The following is a 23,097-nucleotide window of genomic DNA, read 5'->3' on the forward strand; positions in this document are numbered from 1 at the left end:
GGCGTTCGATGGAAACTGTAAGTAACAAGACATCAAGTTGGTGGTTGAAGCCAAGAATTGTTGGTCATATTATACTCACAACACGACCCCTGAATGTTTATATACACAAAAGCCTCTCCCTTACCCCAGCCTATGAAATAATCCAGGATATAGAGACGTTGTTTGCTGCAGCACCATCTCCCGCCTAATGCACTTACAGGGCTGGGGGAGTCACGCGCTTGAGGACGCACGCCTTTCGCATGTCGCTAGCGTCGGCCTTTTCCCCTCGCAGAAAAAGAGTCATCACAATAACATCATCTTGGGTAAGTCTTATTATAAAGGCCTTTTTCAGTATCCAATCACGGTTTCTGTGCTTGAGTGTCAATTTCACGAGCCAACATGGCGAATACCCTTGCTCGAGAGCTGAAAGAGCTACACACTCCTTCAAAACCCATCATTCTCTCCAACGTCTGGGACTTGGCGTCCCTCAGCGCCATCCTATCCCTCAACACCGCTGAAGATAAACCCGTGAAGGCGATTGCGACGGCATCATGGGCCATCGCCGCGACCCTGGGCGTCAAGGACGAAGACCTCACGCTCGAGCAGAACCTAGCTGCGATCGGGCAGATCGCGCCCGGTGTCCGGGCCGCCGGCTTGCCGCTTACGGTCGACATACAGGACGGTTACGGCGAGAACATCGAAGAGGTCGTGAAGCAAGTCATCAGGCTCGGGGCCGTGGGCGCGAACATCGAGGACAGCATCCCGTCCGCTGGGTTTGACAAGGGCGTCGAGGGGTCGCTGTATGATCCCGATGAGCAGGTTAATCGGCTGAAGAGGGCACTTGCGGCGGCGAAGGAGGTCGGATGTCCTGATTTTGTCATCAACGCGAGATGCGACGTCTTCCGGCTGGAGCAGCCCGCTGTTGACGACGACGAGAAGGCACTTGAAGAGGGTATCAATCGGGGCCGAGAGTATCTCGAAGCAGGCGCCAAGACGGTTTTCTATTGGGGAGGCGGAAATCGAGGCCTGCGGACATCTGAGGTCAAGGTCCTCGTTCGGGAGCTGGGAGGTCGGGTTGCTGTGAAGCTGGGTGATCAGCCGGACGCCCTGTCAACCGAAGAGCTGGGTAACATTGGCGTTGCGAGGATCAGTGTTGGGCCGAGCTTGTACCATGTCGCGATGAATGCGATGAAGCAGGCAGCGAAGAGGATCCTTTCAGGTGGGAAGCTAGCCGGGTGAGGGTACGGATTTCTTCACAGACAAGACGCGTATCAGTCGGTTGAGGGGATCAGCAATGTTCGTGACATATATGTATTCAAGCCAGACTCAAAGTAGTCGTAAGCCTTCAAATATTTACAGTACAATTTTTGTTATGCTTCCGCCCATCATTCTCTACCGAAGATTGGAAACTTCTGTTTAGTTGACAGCAGCAGGAGGCTCCTGGCCGGGAAGGGGAATGCTCTGGGGGTGGGCGGTAAACATGCCCTCGGGGTCGTAGACGGTCTTCAGCTGCTGCAGCTTGGCGTAGTTCTTGCCGTACAGACGCTCGCTCCACTGGTCAACAGTCAAGGCGGTGTCGCGGTAGTTGACGAAGCCGCGGAGCGGCACGCCCTCGGTCCTCAGCTGCTGACGGAAGGGCTCGAAGCCGTTCTGCATGTAGGCGAGACCGTCGGCGGGGAACTGCGTCAGGCCGGTGGCCAGACGGCCCTCCCAGCGGATGAGCCACAAGCTGTTGGCGTGGGCGAACGAGGTATCCTCGTCCTTGAGGGCCTGGGTGGGCTTGCCGCCCCACAGGTCGATGAAGCCGAACTTGGTCAGGTCGGTGCGGTTGAAGGCGAAGGTGGTGTGCTCGTAGAGCGCGGTCGCGGACTCCTTGGTGAAGGGCTGGTCGGCGCGGAGGACCAGGGCCTGGAGGTAGAAGCTGCGGGGAGGGAAGGTGTCGACGGGGATGTCGACGGAGGGGGTGGCGACGTTCTCGGTGGCCCAGAAGTCGTTGATGTTGCGGGTGAGGTTGGTGTTGGCGGGGAGCTTGGCCATGAGAGGCTCCATCAGCTTGTCGAAGTCGTCCGGGTTGCCCCAGTAGAAGCCGGAGCCGGTGAAGGGAGGGGCAGTGAGGGACCAGCGGAGAGTGAGTTCATCGGGCCACTGGCCGGTCAGGACGTGATCCTGGATCGTCAAGAGGGCATCGACACCAGCGGCGAGGGAAGTGTCGTTCAGGGTGATGGTGTAGTCGATGGCCTTGGCGTAGGTGGGCTTCCAGGTCTTGGTCGTCAGGTCAAGAATGATACCGTAGGAGCTACCGGCACCCTGAAGAGCCCAGAAGAGGTCGGGGTTCTCGGTGCGGGAGCACTTGGCGATCGTGCCGTTGTACAGCATGTACGTGGCGCCGTCGAGGTAGTCCATGGGGGTTCCGAGGATACGGGACAGAGAGCCGAAGCCACCACCGATGGATGAACCAGCAAGGCCGACCATATTGGCGCGGACGTGTGGGAAACGAGCGCCATGCTCCTTCCAGAGCCAGCTGACAACAGGGCTCACGAGAGCTCCGCCACCGTAGGTGAGGAGGCCGGTGGCATCGTCGTAGCTGACGTTCTGGAAGTTGGTCATGTTGAGGGTAAGTCCGCCATTCGGCAAGCTGTAGGAGCCGTAGCAGTGGCCTCCGTCACGAGCGGCGACGAGGACCTTGGCCTCACGGGCGCAAGCCAGGGCGGCGGCGACCTCGGGGGTGCTGCGGGGCCAGGCGACTGCGGCCGGGGTCGGGGTGATGCGGCGCTGCCACGAGCGGACATCGTTGGGGAACGAGGCGTTGGTCTCGGGGAAGGAAGTGATGAGGCCCGCCGTCTCGAGGCAGGTCTCCAGGTCCTGAGCCTGGGTGAAAGGAGCGAGGGACGCCGCGGCGAAAGCGACGAAGTTGGAAAGACGGACCATGATGCCGTAGGTCAGTTGAATGAGAGACTGAAGTTGGAAGATCAAGCTTGAGAGAAAAGCTCTAAGGGGATCTGACGATGCCAGAGCATCAAGCTACTCTTTATACGCACCTCGCGTTACCCCCTAACTTATAATTTCGATGTTGATTTCTTGGCAACGCTCATAATCGCCAAATTGATCCCGCCGGGACATCTGCACCGCGCGGAGCCAACCCGGCGGTCGATTTGGATCACCGGCACTGCCGGACACTGGATGAACCATCATTAGGTTGTAATAGAAAAGGGGAGCTTGGCCGCCGCAAAGCCCACCGTCCCAACCACAATAAAGATGCAGAAAGCTTCTTAGATTGTTTCCCGGTTCTGTCCAGATGGAGTTCATGATCAGCCAGGATTGGCCAGGATGTCCCAAGCGGGCGGGCTTTCTGGTCACTCCGCAAAAGAGGCACTCGAGTCATTGTCGGCCGAGAACCAGGGGCTCACAACGTGTATTAAAGCTTCGCGGAGGCTCTTTCGAGTCGGCGCACTGCCACTGCTGAGCATCAAAATGCCAAGACCGACCATCCCCTGAGAGATATTACGGATGGTATTGTAGGTTTCTGGACGGATTGAAATCGCACCAAACAGAGCGCGACGAGTGTTTCCGGCTACTTGGGTCTTGAGGGCGCAGCTTCTCTTGGAAAAGTTCCAGCGTCCGTCAGGGTGATTGCCAAGCCAACTCAATGAGATGAGGTAGGTTTCACGATCGCATGCTGCTAAAATTTGGGAGGCTCAAAATGATGTCTGGATGAACCTGCGGAGACGATCCCCGCTGAGCAGAATTTTGGCGAGCGTTCCTGCGCGTCGATCCGCTCGAGCTTCTTGGTCTGCGTTAGAGCAATGGAGAGCGTACACGGTTGTATAGTGTAGTGGTTATCACTCCAGATTTTGATTCTGTCATCACTTCTGGTAACCCCGGTTCGAACCCGGGTACGACCTTAACCTTTTGTCTTTTTAACCATCGGATTGCTGCATTGCATTTTTTTTGTAGTTAAATTGCAAGCTATATATTCATTTTCAGTGATTTCAATTGGTGCGTGGCGAGTAGTGCGTTGCTGGACTGAGCGTTTTGAGTACTTTATTAACTTCTAACTAAAAGACGCAGGTCCCTGTTACGCTACTAGACTTCAAGAAAAGTCTATAGACTATTGAGAAACTCTTCTAGAGTCGTATTGGTTTGTAATCAATCAGATTGAGTTTGCTAAGTATGCTTTTATCTACTCATCAGTTATTTGTGTTGTTGAGACTTGTCTCTATTGTTGTAACTATTGCCGTCGTCGCCATCCTTGATGTCGCTGTTGCTGCTCCTCTCATTATCGTCGTCGCTGTCGTCCTTGGAGTATTCATGTAACCATGCCCAATGTTTTCAACTGTGTTTGATTTCTACTCTCAAGATGCACTCTGGCAACAATGTGACTAAGCCGTCAAGAGTCGGTACCCTTTTTCTTACTCACACCAGGTTGCTGAACCAAGTGTAGTGCAGGCACATGCTGAGCATCATCATTCCCAACAAGAGCAAGGCTTGCTCTGATCCAACTGTGAATACCCACCCGTGATTCTGGAGCCATGCCGGCCAATCATTACCAGGCTTATATCCAGCACTTGTATCCCCGCCATGGCCACCGTGGCCCTCATTGCCCGAACCGAAACCAGAACCAGAACCCGAGTCTGCTCCAGGGCCACCTTCGCAATCACCAGTCGGCGGCACCGCGTCGGGGTTGTTGAGCATGACGTTGGGCCCCGGGTTCGGGATCATCACGTCCCTCGAGTCCACCGTCCTGCACCCGTTGGTGTTCGCGCGGAAGATGCCGGGTCTGCTGTTGAAGTCCGAACCGTCGCCGCCGTTCTCGATCCTGACCACGGCGCAGTTCATGTACATCTCTCTGTTCCCCAGGTTGTTGAACCACGACCACGCCACGATGCCCTCGTCCGTCGAGGGCGTGTCGGACGGGATCTGGAAGCTGAGCCGGTGTCCGTCGCCGGCGGGGCAGCCGCCTATGTAGGTGTGAAGGGTCTTGAAGGTGTTCCCGCCGTCGACTGAGAGACTGACTTGGCACGACCCGCCGCCGTGGATTGTGTGGCCTGAGATGACGACCTCGCGGGTGTCGCCGGCGCTCCAGGTGTCCACCGGTGTCGCTTCGGAAGTGCCGAGTGCACTCAGGTAGCCTTTGCAAGGGTAGTCTGAGCCGCTGAGCGAGAGGGGGTTGCTGTAACTGTAGTCGATATTGATGCTATTCGGATTGTTCTTCGCCTTCAGAGGCGCCGGTTCCGACATGACCATGTGAGCCGAGGCCATTCCCGCAAAGGCAGGAAGCGCAAGAAGGATGTTCCACATTGAGATATGCATTTTTGCCGTAGGTATTAGAAGCCAAGTCCTGGTGATCTTTCGTAAGCGGGATAGTTGTTTGAAGGCGTTGAAAAGGCTCCACGGGTTTGTTGAATATTTGAAATAGCCAGAGGCCCTTTTTGACTTGGTTCGCGTTTGCAGGCCGACTAGAAGTATTTATGATGGTGTTGATCGGAGATGCCCACATCAGTGAATCACACTTATCTCCAGTGAGCCACTCATCTAGTTAACCATCACCTGAAAGGCGGAAAGTTTCAAAAGATCCCCTTCCCATTCTTTTATTCAGTCTACCCAATTGTCTAAACCGTCTTTAGTGATTAACTTGCAATGCTTGCCGAGGTGTCCAATAAGAAATCGGCATATCACGATTGATTTACTTGACTTTCCGAAGCGGCGAATTTGATTGCTTACCTGCGATTTCTCTCCTATTCTGGATTTCAGCAGGCTATCATATTCCAAATTCGGTCTTTCTGTTGGAAATTCTAGTCAAGGGATCAGAGTCAGTCGACTGAGAGTGAGTATGAACTTATGTGTTTAGTCTCACCAAGGACAACGAAGTTGCCCGCAGTCTGACGTGATTCCCAGAATTTCTCATGATTGCTCAGGTGAATAGTGCAGTCACTGTCATGAAGTGCAATGATGCTATGCTATTTGGCCATCTGACATTCACTTGTATTATTCCCTTGCCGACCAAGCAATCAGCGCAGCTCCAACACCACTGCCATCGCTTGCCATCCCAATCTTGATACATTTTTCTCCACTGTCACCAATCTCCGGAACTTCCCTTAAAGCTTCTCTGATATTCGTCTCAAAGTTTGGGAAGTGTTCAATCAATGATCCATCAACGCCGATGTCGATGACTCCATCGTCCACATCTCCGGAGTCCTCTCCGTGGTCAGATTGATCATCTGCCGGTATCCAAGACGCGCCTTTCCCAGGTATCGTGATTCGAACTTTGACATGCAACCACTTAGCCACGATATTCCATAGACTTCTCAGCCCGTATACAATCGGAGATAGCATGCTGAGATTCGTGGTCCACGAGACCCGGGCTGGTTTTGCCACAGCTGTTGAGTGTAATCTCCCTGACTGGAGAGCGACCCCTGCGATGGCGACCGAAGACAGCCTGGCAGCCCGGCGTCCGATGGCGCTGGAGAGGATCTTCAAGGCTTCCATATCTGTCTTTGCAATGTCCGTGGCGCCGAGAAGCTTGGAAACTTCCAATCGAGCAATATCCAGATTCGGGGTTGTGTCCTTCACGATCGAGGACAACAGTGAGCTGTCGATGCTATCAGGGATGTGAAGTACAGAGTCTTTTGGGATCTTCATGTTAAAGATCCCACGCCTCGAATCCAGCAGATGGACGATGATCCGCCTCAGGAGCTCACCAAGGTACATGCCAGATATCCGCTTCTCAAAGTGCTGGTCATCCGGGTTGACGGAGTCTTGGTCCAACTCACGATCGAATCGCGTCGTGGGCAGCACCTCGAGTTTGCTATCGAACCCACCCCACTCCGTGTTCAGCGCCATCATTGCGCCGGGCTCGTAGTCTGCGTAGCCCGCGCGCGAACGCAACTTGGTGATCCGCGAGATGCGTTCCATGTAGGCGCCATTGGTCCCCGTGCCGAAGATGGCGCCGACGACCGTACTCGATCGGCCCGGGGAGGTGTAGGCCCGCGCCGCCAGCGTGCCCACCGTGTCGTTGGCGAGGGCGGTCACCAATAGCGGCAGGTCCTGCTCGTCGAGTGCTTCTTGGAGCATGGCGCAGGGGTCGCGGCCGACGGCGTCGGGAATGTCGAAGGACTTGGTCCAATAAAGAAGCTCGCCCCTGTTGAGGGCGTGTTGATCGAAGGTGAAGCTGAAGGTGAATCCCAAGCTCTTGGAATGCCTCTTTCGAAGCTCGTCAGTGACACCTGCCTCTGATAAGACAGTCCACTTGTCGAGGTCTGACGCATGGTGCTTCTCCATGAAGTGTCTCGTTTGAAGGGCTATGAATCTGAAAAGGTCTTTATATGTCGGTGCCAACATGAGATGTCGTGGGATGGTGACTTTTGACTGGGTTAAAGAGTATGTGGAGTCCCCGTGTAACTCAACAGAGCATACTCTCAAGTTGGTGCCGCCGAGGTCAATGGCCAAGCAGACGCCTTTTTCAGAGCCATTAGGGAGCTTGGTAACATAGGATGGAATCTGACACATGGAAGTTCCATCTTCCTGGAGGCCCTCGTCTGAGAAGATTACATGTCAGTGTATGCACGATGGTGAATGTGGTGTAAGTGAATCACTTACTAAGCTGTTTCAGGAAATGGGCCGTCGCACGGCGAACATCGTCCGCCGAGAACTCGAATTCCCGAGCGATTCGTACCGCTTCGAGTATCAGATCAGATTGACCATTCTCGTCGACCTCAACGGAAGACATTGGGGCACTGGCGAGTACCTGAGAGCTTCGATAATGGACGTGTTGGGGAAGCCAGGTTCATGGGCCGTCGACACCATAACACCCAGCAGACTGCCCGATCAAGTATCTGATGTTCTGCTTTTTGGCACACTGACTGGCACAGTTGTCAGATGGTCATTCAACCTACTTTCATGCAGATGCGGTTTTCCGCTCACCTTCCATAACAGACAGCCAGCTTCCCCGGCTAGGTCTTTCAGGGATTCCTGTCCGGCAAACCCGGGCCGGGTGGATCGGGAGGACCGGTCGAATGTGCTCCAAATTCCCTCCAATGACAATTATGAGGGGCAGACTGGATCACTTATCCCCGGGAAAGTCGACACCCCGCCATAACTAGCTCCTGGATTCAATTTCACAACGAATTGACACTATCACGAAGACGAGGATAATAATAAGAGCCACAACGGAGACAGATGACGACGATTACAGTACCAATAGAAGCAATAAGAAAAATGACAACAACAAGGATAATGAGAATGATAGCGAACCCAGCGAAACCGGCGATGATAACGACATGGGGTGTCGAGCTGCCCGGGCGTGGGTATGATTTAGTCTGCCCCCATAAATGTCGCCTATCTGGCGCCGGGACTAGGCTCTTTGGATTTCGCTTGCGGCCAGATTCCTCATAAAGACCGGTCACCCCGGCTGAACCGGCGAACCAACCTCTCAACTCCGATCCCAACCTGTTTCGCCGGTCTTTTGATTGCAACCGGCCGGGACAATTCGCAGCTGCCAGCGGGATTGCGACACTTCCAAGTGGATCTCCTAAACCACATCGACTGCTGCGAGAGTCAGCCATGTCGTCCCTTCAGCAGGCAAGGGACGCCGGAGCTTCGGTAGATGGACCGGACGATGCGGGCCCGTCCAAGGCCCGGAAGGCATGCGGTAAGCCCCGACGGACATGCTCAATTGCCATGTGGCTCTGTAGGCTGACTCCTGTCATTGAATGTAGTCAATTGCAGAAGGCAGAAGATGAAATGCAGACTCGACAATGGGTCCGTCTGTCGAAGATGCCTACGAGCCGGTGTTCCTTGCGTGTTCGTGCCCAGGGCAAATGTATGTTCTTTTGCTTCTCACGCCGCCCCCACTAGTTTTGACATGTTTGTTGGTAGTCGGCAACACATCGTGAAAGTATCTCGCTTGCTTCGATCCTACAAGCCAACGAGCAGACGTCTTCGTACAATAAATCAGTCATTCTTCGTCTGAGGCGACTCGAAGAGCACTGCGGACTGCCGCCTCTTGACAGTCTAGAGGAAGCCGAGTCTCCTCACTCGCCTACTATACCAGATCATGAACCCGCGACCCCAGGCGATGCCGCGCTGAGTGCTCTCTGGACTGCTGTCGCGGTTCTTCGAAGAACATGCTCATCGCGGGTTAGCCTAAATATTTGGGAAAAGCCAATGATTAAAAGGCTTTGGCTTTCGTACGCGCACTTCCCCAACTGCTACAATGAACACTTAGTAACTCTTGAAGATTCCATGAAACTATGCCCGGGCTGCACTTCCTGCCCACAAAACAGACATTCTCGTCCCCGAGGCCGCTGATGTTGGCTTCAATGTTATACTGTTCTAGCATTCGAGGGCCGCCAGAAGTTGCTGTCCTGGCGCCGGATTACTTTACCGTCTTGTGCAGTGCCATTGCACAACTTTGTATCCCTGATAGTGAAATCGGCCAGACCCCAGACGACGCAGAATCGGCGGAGGAATGGGCTTTTCAGACGGTACTAGCCATCATCCTAGCAGGGCTTCTGCGAGAGGCGGTCGTGAAGGAGACCGGCTTGTGGATTTCGGTCGGCTACCGGCTGATCTTGGAACACTGCCCCTCCCATGTTGATGAGAGGTCCCGCGAGTGGCGACGTCTCTTCTCTGGTCTGCAGGTATGGTCTCTTTCCCGTGTACGGCATCAGAAGCCTTACTTACATGTTACCAGATCGTAGATCTCGAGCATGCCTCGATTCACCTCTCATGTCCGATCATTCCCATAGAGGCACCTCTACCTCGGCTGAAGATAGCCATGCAGGATCAACTCTACAGGCTATCACGCATGATGCACACCGGCTTGACGCACTTCACAGGCAGAGGTCTGCCAACTATTTGGTCTTGTTTTGCAAGCGTGCCATCTACCGCGCCAGATTCGACCGTGTCTTTCAGTGGCGTGGACGGGGCCGTCATTCGTGACTGGGCACGTCAGCTGGACGACTGGCTGGTAGAGTTCAGCGATAAGGACTTCGAGTCTGAGCATGAGAAGAAGCTGGTCTTCAGGCAGTATATACTCCACCGGCTGCTGGTTCTGTCAATCTACCACCCAGCCAGGGGTTGCAACTTGTTCTCCAACACGACACCCAAAGAGCAACACGAGCTGCTGGTGTCTGCGAGAGCCGCCGTGAAGCTGCAGATACTCGATGCGGCTATATGGTCCAACTGGGATCTGGTTATGATCACATGGGCTGCGCTCATTGTACTGCAAGGTGTTGATGGTGGTGTAGGCGAGCCCGATGGTAAAGTCTGCCCCATTCCCTGTTTGGAATTAACATGCTAATTCTTTGTGTGAAGATCTGGAGAACGTTGGTGTGCACTTGCAGAAGTTGAAAGAGATGCACGAGCCTAAACCAAGTCTCAGAGCCATCTTAGCTTCACGACTTGAAGAAAAGCTACAGGGCTTGCATACCCCAGCTTCGGGAGACGCGGAGGTTTTTGAGCAGGAGATACGGAACCTTGACAACTCTTGGTACATATTTGACCAAGCTAGCTTACAGGCAGGTTACGATTTATGGTCATATGAGAATCAGGGAGGATAGTCTTAGGAGTTTCCAATTGAGTTATTTACGTATTGCAATCCAAAGCCAGTTTGTAGAAACATCAAAGATTTGTTACCAGGGGCTGTCTGCTATCCATGGTAACTAAACTTCGCCTGAATAACTTGCCGACGCCGACGACGAATAAGTCAGACGGAGTGGACGACAATGAGGATAAGGTCGAGGTCGAGGAAGAAGACGATGACGACGATAACAACAAAGAGGACAATAGCAACAAATGCAACGTTCATACCTGCGCTGCTTGCACTAGACTTATGAGAAAGTGTGTTTTTATTCATAATATCTCGTAACTACCACCCGAATAGCAGTCCTGTAATCCCAATCGCGAGGAGTTCCCCTCATGCCAAAACCGAACTGAACCGTCCCAAAGACTCGGACTTAGATGACCGGCCACGGCGAGATACGTGAAGACATGCTGTCTGGGGTCAACTCGACCAAGTGATCCTCGTCCAAGAAAGGCTTGGAGTCCGCCGGCGTTTGGGGAGGACTAGCAAGCGACACAGTCCTCAATCGCAACGGGAGCTTCTGCTCGAATCCCTTTCCGAGTCCGACTTTTTCGATGCTCTTGAAGTACTACGGGCGAAATTAGCAAACAATGGACCATATCTCATCGATACAGGAAGCTCTTACCTTAACAGTCTTCACCTGCAACTCCAATGTGGCGTCTTCGTCTGCGACAATCATTGAATAAGGATGGAGCTGCAAGCAAGACAGAGTCCACATGTGGTTGACTCCGCCTTCTATCGCCTTCTGAAGCGCGATGGCTTTGGTTGCGCCATTGACGATGATGACAACTTCTCTCGCCTACAATAAGATACGACTGTCAGCAACTATCCAATCTAATACGCTGTATAATGAAAACATACCTCCATCACGGTTTGAACTCCCACGGTCAACGCCATCTGCGGTACCTTCTTCAAATCACCTCCAAAGAAGCGAGCATTCGCACGTATCGTATCCATGGCCAAGGTCTTCACCCTTGTCCTGGAAGCGAGACTGGATCCGGGCTCGTTGAACGCGATGTGGCCGTCGGGGCCGACACCACCCAGGAACAGGTCGATGCCGCCTGCTGCTTTGATCTTTTCTTCGTAGGCGGCGCATTCGGCATCCAAGTCTGCCACGTTACCGTCCAGGATGTGGACGTTCTCTGGTTTAATGTCTACGTGGGAGAAGAAGTGGCGGAACATGAAGCTGTGATACGATTCGGGGTGTGTCTGGGGTAGCCCGACGTATTCATCCTGGTGACTAGCTGTGAGCGTCTGCTTGTGTAGGCGGAACGGAATTTTTGGTGACCACATACCATGTTGAACGTGATGACATTCTCGAAAGAGATGCGGCCAGCTTTGTATTCGGTGACGAGTATTTCGTAGATCTGGATGGGACTGCTGCCCGTTGGGAGACCAAGGACGAAGGGCTTCTCGGAGGTTGGTTGAAAGGTTCTGATACGGTCTAGTTCGGTCAATAAGTAAACTTCTGGAGTTAATGACGTATGACCTGACGCACCTAGAATGTAGTGGGCAACATGGGCAGATGCTGATCTGCTATCAGGTCTGATGATGAGTCTCATTGTGTAAGTGGATAGTTGCTGAAGCAAATGAAAGCTTCTGTAGAAATGACGTAGGGTATCAAATGATTCTAGCGTAAAAGATATGTCGAGGGAGATAAAAATGCAAGTTAGGGATCAGCGAGATTGGAAAGCCAAAGCCTTGATGGCACATCTCCTTCCAGGCGACTTGTAATTCTATTGAACTCTGAACAGTAACTATCACCGGTGCATGTGTTCGGCGATTTGCCCGGTGCCGGCTTTGTCCCTCCGACAATACCGGTGTCTCATTTCGAGGAGGACCACGTTAGGCCCATCGTGGCCCCCACGTGGATAGAACCCAAAGATCGGGATGGCAGGTAACCATGACCGGGCAGAGTACCGGCGATCTGGGAACCCCCCGGGGGCCAGTTGACAACGTTTCATGCCTGTCATCCAGTCCACAGGCTGCGGGAGTGTGGAGGAGTGGGATCGTTACATGTGTCATGGGTGCATGGCATCTTGGCAAGTTGATCTGATTGGAACATGTGTTTAGTTCTAAATTAACAACGCATGTCCAATTGCGTGCCGGGTCGGACTCCAGTCTTCCGGGCAACAACAACTTTGGCAATTATACTTTTAGTCTATCTAGCGAGTTGACCTCGAAGGCATCCATATCGTTAGAACGCCGCTGATTTCAATGAGAAATCCGATTCTGCTATCTTCATGTAGGGACTACTCCTCCTTGGCTTGAAGCATCTTCTCGCTGTAGCTCGAACCAGCCTTGAACCACCACGCGCCCACCAAAACGGTCAATCCGCCAACGACGACGCACGTGTAGTTCATGTTCGCGGGCTCGACGGGCATGACGTAGGGAAACGAGAAGAATACAATGGCAAAAGTCAGCCAGCACACCGTGATACCGTTGACGATGGGACCCCAGGTAGACCCCATGTGGAACACGCCGCGGTGCATGTTCTTCCGTCTCGTGAGCAGGTTGGTCACGATGGGGAACATGTACGAGATGTTGTTGATGGTCACGGCGGTTCCCAGGAGGGAGTTGAAGGCTGTCGAAGAGCCGAGGTAGAGGCAGCCCAGGGCCGCGACGATGGCGGTGACGGCCATCTGCGAGTTCAGGGGGATCTGCCACTTGGGGTGGACCCTCGACCAGCTTTCTTGAAGTCAGCTCTGATTCTTTCTTCCATTTGCAAGACGAAAACTTACAGCCTTGAGAACGGCATGGCTCCGTCACGAGAGAAGGCCCAGAAGACGCGACCGGTGCTCAGCTGGGAGCTAACGACGCAAGGCCCGAGGGCAACGAAGAGAATGAAAGTGAGGCCGAAGGCTCCGCCAGCCCGCTGGGTGACTTGGCGGAAAAGCTCGGCCAGGGGCAGGCCGGTGTTGGTCGTCGACAGGGCGTCAAAGTCCTGTACGGAGAACATGAGAGTGACGAGATAGGTGATGCCGGTAACAAAGGCAATGGAGAGGGTGATGGCAATAGCCAGGGGAGCGTTCCTGGACGGCTTGTTGATTGTTAGCAATCATGCACTCCGCACCCGGCATGGCGTCTCAACTCACGTTGGGCATCTCCTCGGTGATGTGCGTAACGCCGTCAAGTCCACCGAGACTGTACAGCGGGTTCACCAGGCCCGTGATGAAGCAGATCACCTGGTTCTCCCAGCCCGTGTTGTTGATCCAAGTCTTGAACACGAACTCGGCGTTGCGGTGGGTTGGCGCGCACGCGGCGACTGTGACCATGACCACGAACCAACCGATCTGCAAGTAGAAGAGCGAGAACTTGTTCAGGCCGGGGATTATCTTGTTTCCAAACATGACAATGCCGGCGGTGATGAGGTTGAGGCCCTGGTAGACGATGAAAGTCTGCCAGGTCTGGATCTCGAGGTCCTCGTGGTACAGCGCGACCAGGGCCATCATGACCTGGGCGTAGATCAGATTTGTTGAGGCAGTCGTGAAAATCCCTAGCAATTAAGTCAGCGAATGATTTCGGGGTTGTCCTGCGTCGCAGCTCAACTCACACCCAAGCACGCTGAACCAGCCCGTGAAGAAGCTCAAGACACCCGTCAACCTCCTGGGCGCCACCGCGGCGATCCAGTGATACATGCCGCCCTCGGTCGGATACGAAGACACGAACTCGGCGAGCGACGCGCCGAGAAAGCATTGGAGTAGGGTGACGAGAATGAAGCCGTAGATAACCGCGCCGGGCCCACCGGCGTTGATCTCGGTGATGAGTCCGAGACCCAAGCCCGTCCAGGAGATGGTCGTTGTCGATGCAAGACCGATGAGACTGAGCGTGCTGAAATGACGCTTCAGCTCTTGTGTGTGGCCTAAGTTGATTGTGTCAGTTTATTGACGCCATCAATGATGCTAAAGGTCATTGAACTCACCCATCTGCGCCAGACGGATTTCGTCCGCATCGAGGCTTTTCTCCGCAGAGCCATCCACGCTCCTCTTGGGACTTGACGAGACGTCAATTGGGTCTTTTACTTCGGCCATGATGAGTTTCGCGGACTGAAGTTGACGATCTTCATACGACGATTCTGGTCGCGTGCCATTGATGTAGACCACCGTCCGCGCGTGTGGGTGCGGCTACAAACATATATCCATAAACACATGGTGCCCCATCCCACGTTCTGGCCCTTGAATCCCGCATGTCCACAATTGATAGCGGTCATAAGACGAACATTAGCTCCTCGTCTCATTACCCCAGTCGAGGCGAGAACGGGCGAGGTTTGCCGTGTTCCGATTGTTACCGTTTACGGGGCCGATAAACCAGGAGGGAAAAACATACACACACACACACTAAAGATACGAGAGAGGAGCCGCGGTTGATAGAGGGCAAGATACATGAGAACCGGTCAAGTCCGGCCCGGACATCTAATCCGTCTATCGGCCCCCAAACCGCACCACTCCTGCAGCCGAACTGCGGAGAAGAACAGACAATTCCAGGGGTACTCGAGTCATCACTGGTGACGTTCATGGGGATCCTTGTTCCCTTAGCTTCCCCCGACTTTTGCTCTCCCCCCGGTCCTTACCAGCATCGCTATCGCATTTTGCTTGTTCGCTCGGGGATGCCCCGAAGTTGGCTTCTTCAGTCTCGTCAATTGCAACGTCTCTCGTGGTCAGTCCATGTCATCCCGCTAGTTATTTCCAACGTGCCCACCATGTCGAAGGGTCCCCTCGTCCCCATGCCGCTATCACCTCCGCATTCTTACCTAACCTGGTCAACAACACCGACCAGCCACCGGTACAAGGGCTTCTACCGGTTGGTAGAAGTCTTGGAAGCGCGTCCACTGCTGTTGGGGTTGAGGTCACGCGGGTGTCCGGCTCTTGATTGCTGCAATCTGCAATGACGACGATCTGGTCCTTGGCCCTGGGGCAGCAGCTCTTGGCCGCGGGAAATTTCAGCATGGCATGAGTGCGAGCTGCGTATATTAAGCAGAGCGCCCTCCTGCGGTTCGTAGAGAGGTGGTGTTCGTGATCTACCCCTCCAGAAGCTCGAGATCACATCAATTGGGTCTTCCACGTGCTCTTTCAAGATGGTCTCTAGCGTGTCCAAGGCCGCGGCTCTCATTGCCCTCGCCAGCACGGCCACGGCGTCCTCGTACGTCGCGTCCATGTCGTCCAATGCCCAGGGTCTCTTGAATGAGTCCATGGCGTGGATGGACCAGTACTACGACCGCTCGGCAGGATACCTTTACGACTTCGGCTCTGCCTCCGCCCTCCGTCACGAGACGCGCAGCTCTGTCTGGTATGCCTTGGGTCTCTTGGCACGCAACGACGGCGACGATGCTGCGCAGGCGGAGAGAATCATCACCAACACCATTGAGGCGCAGTTCAAGATCGTCCCGGAGCAATGGTACATTCCCCCGCCCTCGTACTCCGCAATTGAGCGTGCAGACTGACAGCATCAGGTACGGCGACTACCAAAAGTATCCCGAGGAGCCTTACGTCGGATCGGAGCACTACCCAGGCAGCATCTACAACTCATGGGACCCCAATTGGCGAGGCTTCGTCGGCACGACCCTCGTCATGGCCCTCGAGGAGTTCCCCCACCTGCTGAGCAACGACACGCAGGACCTCATCCTCGAATCGCTGCACAACACCACCAAGGGCGACGAGTACCGCGTCGGCGGCGTCGACGACGACAACCTCTACCCCGCGTACAGCAACCCGGCCATCATGCGCGCCTTCGTGTCCGGCTACACCGGCCGTCGCCTCCAAGACGCCAACATGACCCAGTCCGGCGAGAACTACGCGCAGGAGATTATCGACCTGTTCGACCGCGCCAACACCCTCTCCGAGTTCAACTCGGGCACCTACACCGGCGTCTCTCTCTTCGGGTTGATCTTGTGGACGAAGTATCTCCCGGAGGACTCCGTCATGACGCAGAAGGGCCCGCAGATGCTCATCGACACGTGGAAGGCCGTCGCGCAGCTGTGGCATCCCGGCATGAAGAACATGGCCGGGCCTTGGGACCGCGCCTACGGCTATGACATGAACCGCTACGTCAGTTTGATGGCGCTGTGGTTCTGGACGTTGATCGGAAAGGAGAACTCCTCCATGATCTCTGCAGTGAGCTCACATCTTTAATCAAGCCCCCCGCCCAGATGGGATGCTAACAAAAGACAGCCTCAAGTCATGTCCCACGCGGCAGACTACGCCTGGGCGCCCCTCTTCGCCGTCCTCGCCGACTATCACCAGAGTCTCCTCCCGGAAGACCTCGTCTCCAACCTGACCACCTTCAGCGGCGAGCACGTCTTCACGGCCTCGACGTACTACCCTCCCTACGACAACGTCCCGCGCAACATCACCAGTTGGCTCTCCGAGAACCTCACCATCGGAGCCGAGTCCTTCGACGAGAACGTCATCGGCGGGCCCTCCGAGAACCAGGCCTCCTTCAACCCGGCCGTGGTCCAATGGAACACCGGCAACGAGATCTCCTTCATCTCGCTGTACCCCACGGAAATGGCCCTCGACGTCGAGGTCTCCCCTAACAAGCTGAGCCTGACGTATCCCAACGGCACCGCCGACTCCATCTTCACCTTCGTCGTCGGCACCTTCATCAAGAAGCCCACCATCGCGGGTTGGGCCGACGTGCAGGGACTGAACGTAAGCGTCTCGGGCAACGTCAACGAGACGTACGCGCTTTCTTTTGCGGGTGCTATGGGAGGTTCCGGGTCGCCTATCCGCGACTTTGAGTTCTGGAACTTCACGTACTCGATGCCTGCTGGCTTTGAGGGCAAGCCCAGCGTTGTCCTGGATCTAAACCTTCTGTGAGTTAGTGGAATGACGGAACTTGGAGAAAATAATGTAATGATAGAGAGGTAGAAACATTAACGAATGATGATCGACGGTGAAATCACAATACACGACATACCATGTCCTAGCACATGGAAATTTGACTGAAGAACCTGTGAGGTCATCCAGTAGCATTCCTCCTTCCCTGCAATATCGTAGTACGATCGGAAATCAGATGTAAGTCAACCGCATGGCACAGCTCTAAGTCCAGCACGAACCACGCTTGTCCGGGCCGTTGCAGTGTTAGTCCCAGCCTCAGATACGTAATACCTCGCTCGGGTGCTTACTGTCCTCCCTATGACGAAATTCGGCGCTTGGCGAGCCGAAGCCTCGACTAAGAGTCAAAACACATTCCGTATGCTCTTACTCACCAGTCCAGCTGCCCGTTTTCGAACCGCGAGAGCGTCGCCTCGGCTGGAATTCTCGTACGTTCCAGGGGATCACCGGACCACGGTTCGGCGTTGCTTCCGGGCGGTCTCGCTCGCTTAAACAGAATGATGTCGGTCCCGTCAGCTCGAACTCGAACGCGAACGTCGTAATACGGCAATCTGGCTCTTCTCTCCCCCCCCCTCGTGTTTGTGAATATCGCCGCCTTGCGTAATCACGTCCGGTCGCCAAGGTGGCTTTCTGTGATTTGAGCTGTGATAATTAGGGGTTCGATGATCTCTTCGCACTCGCAGTCGGCACTCGACCTCTTCGTGGCTGAGACACTTTTCAACGCCGAACGCCGACCCTTGGTGACCGATTCCCACTTGGTGTCTAGCAACAGAGCTAAGATCTTAAAAGGGTCCCATTCTGTCTCGTTGTCGACATCTCAGAAACCCCATCGGCACTCTCACCCGCATCTCCCCGAGCGAACCACATCCAATAGCTTCAGAGCCGCAACAGCCCTCTTTTAAACCAAAGCCACCCTTCAACTCCACTTCTTCACTTACACCAAACCCTCAAACAACCTTTTTTTTTCCAAAATGCCCTTCTCATTCAACGGCAACCAGGTCGAGCTCGACACGGCCATCAACTTCGCCGACGAGGCCGACAGCAACTTCATCTTCCTCGAGACGCACGAGCCGCTGACGAACTCGCAAGAGGCGGAGCTCCAGAACTACGGCGTCAAGTTCCTCGAGTACCTCTCCGACAACACGTGGCTGTGCAAGTACGAGCCGGCGGACCTGGTCATCATCCGCGGGCAGGCGTACGTGGCCAACGCGGCCGTCGTGGACCCGCGCTTCAAGATCCACCCGCCGCTGATGCCGTACGTCCGCAGGGGCAGCCAGGAGAAGCACACGGTCGACATCACGCTGCACCAGGAGGCCATCATGTCCGCGGAGGAGGTCGCGGCCAGCATCCGGAAGCTCTCGGGCGCGTCGGCCGAGGAGGTGGGGTTGAGGCGCAACTCGGTGCGCTTGGAGGTCGACCAGGAGGCCCTGTTGAAGATTGCCAAGATCGACGATGTTGCGTCCATCGAGAGGGTTCGGGAAATGGAGGCACAGGAGACTGCGCAGGAGATTGAAAGTTACTGATGGTGCTTTCGTGTGGATTAGATTGTAGCGTTGGGCAATGGAGTCAAAGTCATTTCTATAGTCGTAGTCCAACTACGTATTAATCAAGTTAAACTATCATCTTAAACAAGAGGCAGGCTATATCATGCCTATCCGAATACACTAGGGACGACAAGGGATGACAGAGATAGCAGAAACAACCGGTATAAAAAGGATAGCAAGGGACATAAAGTGCAAGAGGGAAAGTAGGTCTTAATGACTATCTCTAACCTTGAGTCGTGGCGTGGGATAATGAGCTATTCTGGGATATACGTGTAAACAACATATTCTACTAAATTATGAAGTTGAGGGAATTATTCCAATCATTATAAACAATGCCCCGGCTGAAACTAAGAAGTCACATCCTGCAGCACAACACCGCAGTCCGGATACTTAATCCTCACTTCCGTAGTAAACACCTCTCCCAGGTCACTCTCATTATACCTCGTCAACAACATCTCCTCGCAGTGCCGCGTGTGGTGATAACTCCAGATATAACTATCCACCCTCCCCAACCCGCCGCCCCCCTCCATGATCGCCCGATGCATCCGCCTCCACATCGCGGTGCAGTGCCGCAAGTGGTACCCCAGAGACACGTAGACCCCCGAATACTCCCCCGTCATGATCTGCGCCCTGCCGAGCGGCCGCGTGCGCTCCATATCTTCGTACCACGACAGCATCCCCGCGGCCTCCAGCTCGGCCTCGAAGTCCGCGGCGAGGGCGGCGTCGTGGCATGCCGGCGGGAGCCAGTTGAAGCTGATGAGGTCGAAGATGCAGCCCGCCGCGCGGGCTTCGGAGGGTGTGGAGCCGCAGGGGGCGGTCGAGAGGAAGGTTGTGGTCGTGGAGTCGTGGGAGGGAGAGGCGAGGGTGTTGGCGTTGCGGTTGGTGGTGGGTTTGGTGTGGGTGAGGAGGGAGATGATGGCGAAGGTTGAGAGGGCGCCGAGGAGGGCTGAGAGGAGGATTGTGAGGATGAAGGTCGGGCGGGTTGTTGTGCATTCGCGGCGTCTCTTGTGGGGATGTGGTTTGGTGTTGGTGGAGGTGAGGAGGGATTTCGATGCGTCTTCGTTGGGGGTGTGAGAGGCCGTATCTCCGGCCTCGAGATTCAAGTCGTCGTCGGAGTAGGAATCGTCATCATGTTCATCATGCCTCGGGCGGTTCTTCTCCCAGTCACCGTCGGTCAAGGCTTGCCTTGCCATGCTGCCTTTTTTCCCGAAATATTCTAATGGAAATTGAAAGGCATCATCAGTATCGAGGGGTCGTGGCGATGTCAGATTTAAGTTGTACGGTGGGTTTCTCGAAGGATTCGAGGCCCCATACATAGCGGGCTGTATCGATCAATGAGAGACCGTGATGCGACGGTGGGCTTTCTGACGACCTTCCTCTCTTGGCAGGCTTCTTGATCCTTCGCGGGGCGACGCTGCAACGTCACGCTCTCGCATTGGTTTGGTCGGAAGATTACGCCTTAACTGACGTTATTCGCCATTGTATACCCAGGATTCCTCTGGGAGAAGCTGCACAGCACGACTCCAGCACGACAGACGTGATCTTTTCAGCTGTAGAAGAACCCCAAGGCTCCTATGGGGAGAAATAACAAACGTTGTAGCCAAGCAGTGCCATCAAATCAAGGCTTGCTGCCACAGGGCATTAAGATTGTTACAGTAAGGCCAGAGAAGATGTACTCGATTAGCCGCCGGAAAACAGATCTAGATAGAGCTTGGATATCGTGGTGGAACCATACTTGATTCGGATGTCTGTATTGCCTGGGCTGAGAGCCAGAGAAAAAGAGTTACGTTATGATCAATCACATGGTAGTAATGCGCAGCGCAATAGTATGGATTCTTAGGGTCTTAGTGTGAGATTACTCGAGGCTTTCTATTTAAATTGAGGGTTATGTGTGCGCGAGCATCTAGCAGCTTTGGTAAGTGATCATTCATGCCAGCAATGTCCCGCAGATGTCTTTGCGTCTCAGGAAACGAGGTGACCGGAGAACTATATCCAAGGAAATCGTGTTTTCCCAGACTGCAAATGGCCTTGGACGTTGCGAAGACCGCTTTCGCCCCTATCCAGCGACCTCAAATTCGACGTCCTGACATTCGCATTCAAAGTAAGGTATCAAACCATCCTCACTCACCCTCCACCCCCCGATCCCCAATCCAACTCTGCAGACTCCTCTCCTTCTCAACCTTCCTCTCCCCACGACTCTTCACCCTCCCCTTCCCAGCCCCCTCCCCCTTCGGCTTCGCCAACAACATACACGAAAAAGGTATCCAACAAAAAAGCGGCCCGACCTGGCCCCCCTCCAACTCCCTCCCCTCCTCCTCGATCACCCCCCTCAACCTCTTCGCCGCCTCCCAGTTCCCCGTGATCGTCGTCACCCCGGCCTTCCACCCGTACAGGAACGACGGCACGTTCATCGCGTTCAGCCCGGACCCCGACCTCCCCACCGCCAGCGCGGCCCCCGGCAGCGCCCCCTCCTCCACCATCCGCCGCGCGTCGTCCCACGACACGCTCCCCACGACCTCCACGGGAAGCCGCAGGTCCTCCGGTACCGGGTACGTCGAGAGCGCCTGCAGCGCCGCGACTCTTCTACTCCGCTCCGCCTCGGGATCGGCTCCCGCCTCGACCGGATCGAACACGATTCCCGTCCGCGCTTTCTCCGTCTCCGTCCCGATCCCGTACACGATCTTCAGAAACGTATCCGCCGCCTCGCGCGTGCACACCAGGTTCCTCCCCCTCATGGCGGGGTACAGCGTGGTGAGCAGCCGCGGCCCGTTCTCCACCTCGTCCGTCGCGTCGATCCGGTGCTGGTTGCACCGCAGCAGCTCCGAGTCCGGCCCGATGCGCATGTGACTAAAGTCCGACGCCAGCGCCATGAAGACGGAGCAATCCACGTTCAAGGTGTCCGAGAAGTCGCGGAAGTAGTCCGTGTTGACGAGCCTCCTCACGGCCTCGTCGAACGGCGGCGTCGGGTGCGTGAGGATCCCGCCCGGCGAGTTCGCCGTCTCGACGACCAGCTCGACCCTGTCGTCCCCCATCCGGCGCACGAGGCCGAGCAGGCGGTCGACCTGCTCGTTGCGCCCCTCCTCGATCCGCGACATGAGGATGCGTACCCGGGGACGTCTGTAGTCCTGGTAGCTCGTGCGCGCCGCGGCGACCATGTGTCTCGCGACCTTGGCGACCTCGATACTATCCTCCGTCTCGTCCTTCAAAACCTCCATCATGGCCTCCTCCGCGTCCTTCTCCCCGTCCTCCCCGTCCCAGTCCCACCCGGCGTCGGCCATCTCGTAAAACAGCCTGCGCTCGGTGGTCGTGACGACTTTGATCCAGTCCGCGCCGCCGTTAACCACGAGGTCAATAACAGCGTTGACGCCCTTGCCCTTGGGACCCGTTTTGTACGTGAGTTCCCTGCGCATGCCCGTGAGGTCCTCGCAGCGCTTGGTGATCTCCCACACGGTCTCGTAGAACTTGTAGTTGCTGGCGTCGAGCCGTAACCTCACTCTGCTGTCCAGCTCCTCGACGTCGTCGTCTTCGTCGTACGCCGCCACCATCTTCTCGAGGTGTTTGCGCTCCGAGATGATGAGGCGCTCGAAGAAGCCGAGCCCGGGCACGGCCTGGTTCCACGAGAGCGGCTTGTGGCCCGACGCGGGACGGCGCTCTATCGCTGCTTTGAGCTGGTCCAGTTCGGAGAGGAGGATTGTGATGCGGTCGATGATCTGGTTGCACTGGGCCAGGAGGGGGGTGGAGGGGTCCGGGCCGAAAGAGGGGAAGACGGCCATTTTGGGCGTGTGAGTTCCGCCTCCTGATGAGAGTTACGTGTGCCCTTGCCTGGCGTTCATCAGAGGGGGAGAGGACGGATGTTGCTGACTCTCAGGTACTAGGCGCGGGGTGGTGATGTCAGGTGGAGGGCGCTGAGTAAATGAAGACGGGTGATGCCGTCAAGTCCAGTTCTGTAAGTCGGTGACAAGTAACATTACAGGATCAAATTGAGAACGGGACTTCGTACAATATAGAATCGAGATCCCCTAGTCGTTAGTAAATATGCGGCGTGAAGAAATCCAGCAGACAATGTTGTTCGTGGTTCAGACGTGGGATGGATGGATCACTCCTGAAATTTTGGATCAGTGGTTGCTTATCGATAAGAGACTCGACGGACTTACCTCCG

The 23,097-nt window shown here is 55.1% G+C and overlaps 10 protein-coding genes across 10 annotated transcripts; 4 read left to right on the forward strand and 6 right to left on the reverse strand.

The window, feature by feature from the left end:
* Positions 1-378: 378 nt before the first annotated feature.
* Positions 379-1,218, forward strand: CkaCkLH20_07630 (uncharacterized protein; the record flags this gene model as incomplete). The annotated part of the gene is made up of 1 exon (XM_038890347.1): positions 379-1,218. The coding sequence occupies one exon, from the start codon at positions 379-381 to the stop codon at positions 1,216-1,218; it is 840 nt and encodes a 279-aa protein (XP_038744397.1).
* Positions 1,219-1,395: 177 nt separating this feature from the next.
* Positions 1,396-2,907, reverse strand: CkaCkLH20_07631 (uncharacterized protein; the record flags this gene model as incomplete). The annotated part of the gene is made up of 1 exon (XM_038890348.1): positions 1,396-2,907. One exon carries the CDS (start codon positions 2,905-2,907, stop codon positions 1,396-1,398), a length of 1,512 nt encoding a protein of 503 aa, XP_038744398.1.
* Positions 2,908-4,392: 1,485 nt separating this feature from the next.
* Positions 4,393-5,277, reverse strand: CkaCkLH20_07632 (extracellular protein; the record flags this gene model as incomplete). Its single annotated transcript, XM_038890349.1, has 1 exon — positions 4,393-5,277. One exon carries the CDS (start codon positions 5,275-5,277, stop codon positions 4,393-4,395), a length of 885 nt encoding a protein of 294 aa, XP_038744399.1.
* A 687-nt stretch (positions 5,278-5,964) lies between these two features.
* On the reverse strand, positions 5,965-7,705 carry CkaCkLH20_07633 (glucokinase; the record flags this gene model as incomplete). Its single annotated transcript, XM_038890350.1, has 3 exons — positions 5,965-7,344; positions 7,393-7,514; positions 7,576-7,705. The coding sequence occupies 3 exons, from the start codon at positions 7,703-7,705 to the stop codon at positions 5,965-5,967; spliced, it is 1,632 nt and encodes a 543-aa protein (XP_038744400.1).
* Positions 7,706-9,341: 1,636 nt separating this feature from the next.
* On the forward strand, positions 9,342-10,538 carry CkaCkLH20_07634 (uncharacterized protein; the record flags this gene model as incomplete). The annotated part of the gene is made up of 3 exons (XM_038890351.1): positions 9,342-9,617; positions 9,671-10,238; positions 10,294-10,538. The coding sequence occupies 3 exons, from the start codon at positions 9,342-9,344 to the stop codon at positions 10,536-10,538; spliced, it is 1,089 nt and encodes a 362-aa protein (XP_038744401.1).
* Positions 10,539-10,934: 396 nt separating this feature from the next.
* Positions 10,935-12,123, reverse strand: CkaCkLH20_07635 (glucosamine-6-phosphate isomerase; the record flags this gene model as incomplete). Its single annotated transcript, XM_038890352.1, has 5 exons — positions 10,935-11,129; positions 11,187-11,360; positions 11,423-11,794; positions 11,857-12,005; positions 12,060-12,123. 5 exons carry the CDS (start codon positions 12,121-12,123, stop codon positions 10,935-10,937), a joined length of 954 nt encoding a protein of 317 aa, XP_038744402.1.
* A 690-nt stretch (positions 12,124-12,813) lies between these two features.
* On the reverse strand, positions 12,814-14,592 carry CkaCkLH20_07636 (amino acid permease; the record flags this gene model as incomplete). The annotated part of the gene is made up of 5 exons (XM_038890353.1): positions 12,814-13,249; positions 13,303-13,601; positions 13,657-14,057; positions 14,115-14,423; positions 14,484-14,592. 5 exons carry the CDS (start codon positions 14,590-14,592, stop codon positions 12,814-12,816), a joined length of 1,554 nt encoding a protein of 517 aa, XP_038744403.1.
* A 1,043-nt stretch (positions 14,593-15,635) lies between these two features.
* On the forward strand, positions 15,636-17,376 carry CkaCkLH20_07637 (uncharacterized protein; the record flags this gene model as incomplete). The annotated part of the gene is made up of 3 exons (XM_038890354.1): positions 15,636-15,955; positions 16,011-16,671; positions 16,729-17,376. 3 exons carry the CDS (start codon positions 15,636-15,638, stop codon positions 17,374-17,376), a joined length of 1,629 nt encoding a protein of 542 aa, XP_038744404.1.
* Positions 17,377-18,365: 989 nt separating this feature from the next.
* CkaCkLH20_07638 (subtilisin-like protease) lies at positions 18,366-18,917 on the forward strand (the record flags this gene model as incomplete). Its single annotated transcript, XM_038890355.1, has 1 exon — positions 18,366-18,917. The coding sequence occupies one exon, from the start codon at positions 18,366-18,368 to the stop codon at positions 18,915-18,917; it is 552 nt and encodes a 183-aa protein (XP_038744405.1).
* A 368-nt stretch (positions 18,918-19,285) lies between these two features.
* On the reverse strand, positions 19,286-22,711 carry CkaCkLH20_07639 (uncharacterized protein; the record flags this gene model as incomplete). Its single annotated transcript, XM_038890356.1, has 2 exons — positions 19,286-20,136; positions 21,190-22,711. 2 exons carry the CDS (start codon positions 22,709-22,711, stop codon positions 19,286-19,288), a joined length of 2,373 nt encoding a protein of 790 aa, XP_038744406.1.
* Positions 22,712-23,097: the final 386 nt, after the last annotated feature.

Source organism: Colletotrichum karsti (assembly GCF_011947395.1).
Source record: "Colletotrichum karsti strain CkLH20 chromosome Unknown Scaffold24, whole genome shotgun sequence".
NCBI lineage: Eukaryota > Fungi > Ascomycota > Sordariomycetes > Glomerellales > Glomerellaceae > Colletotrichum > Colletotrichum karsti.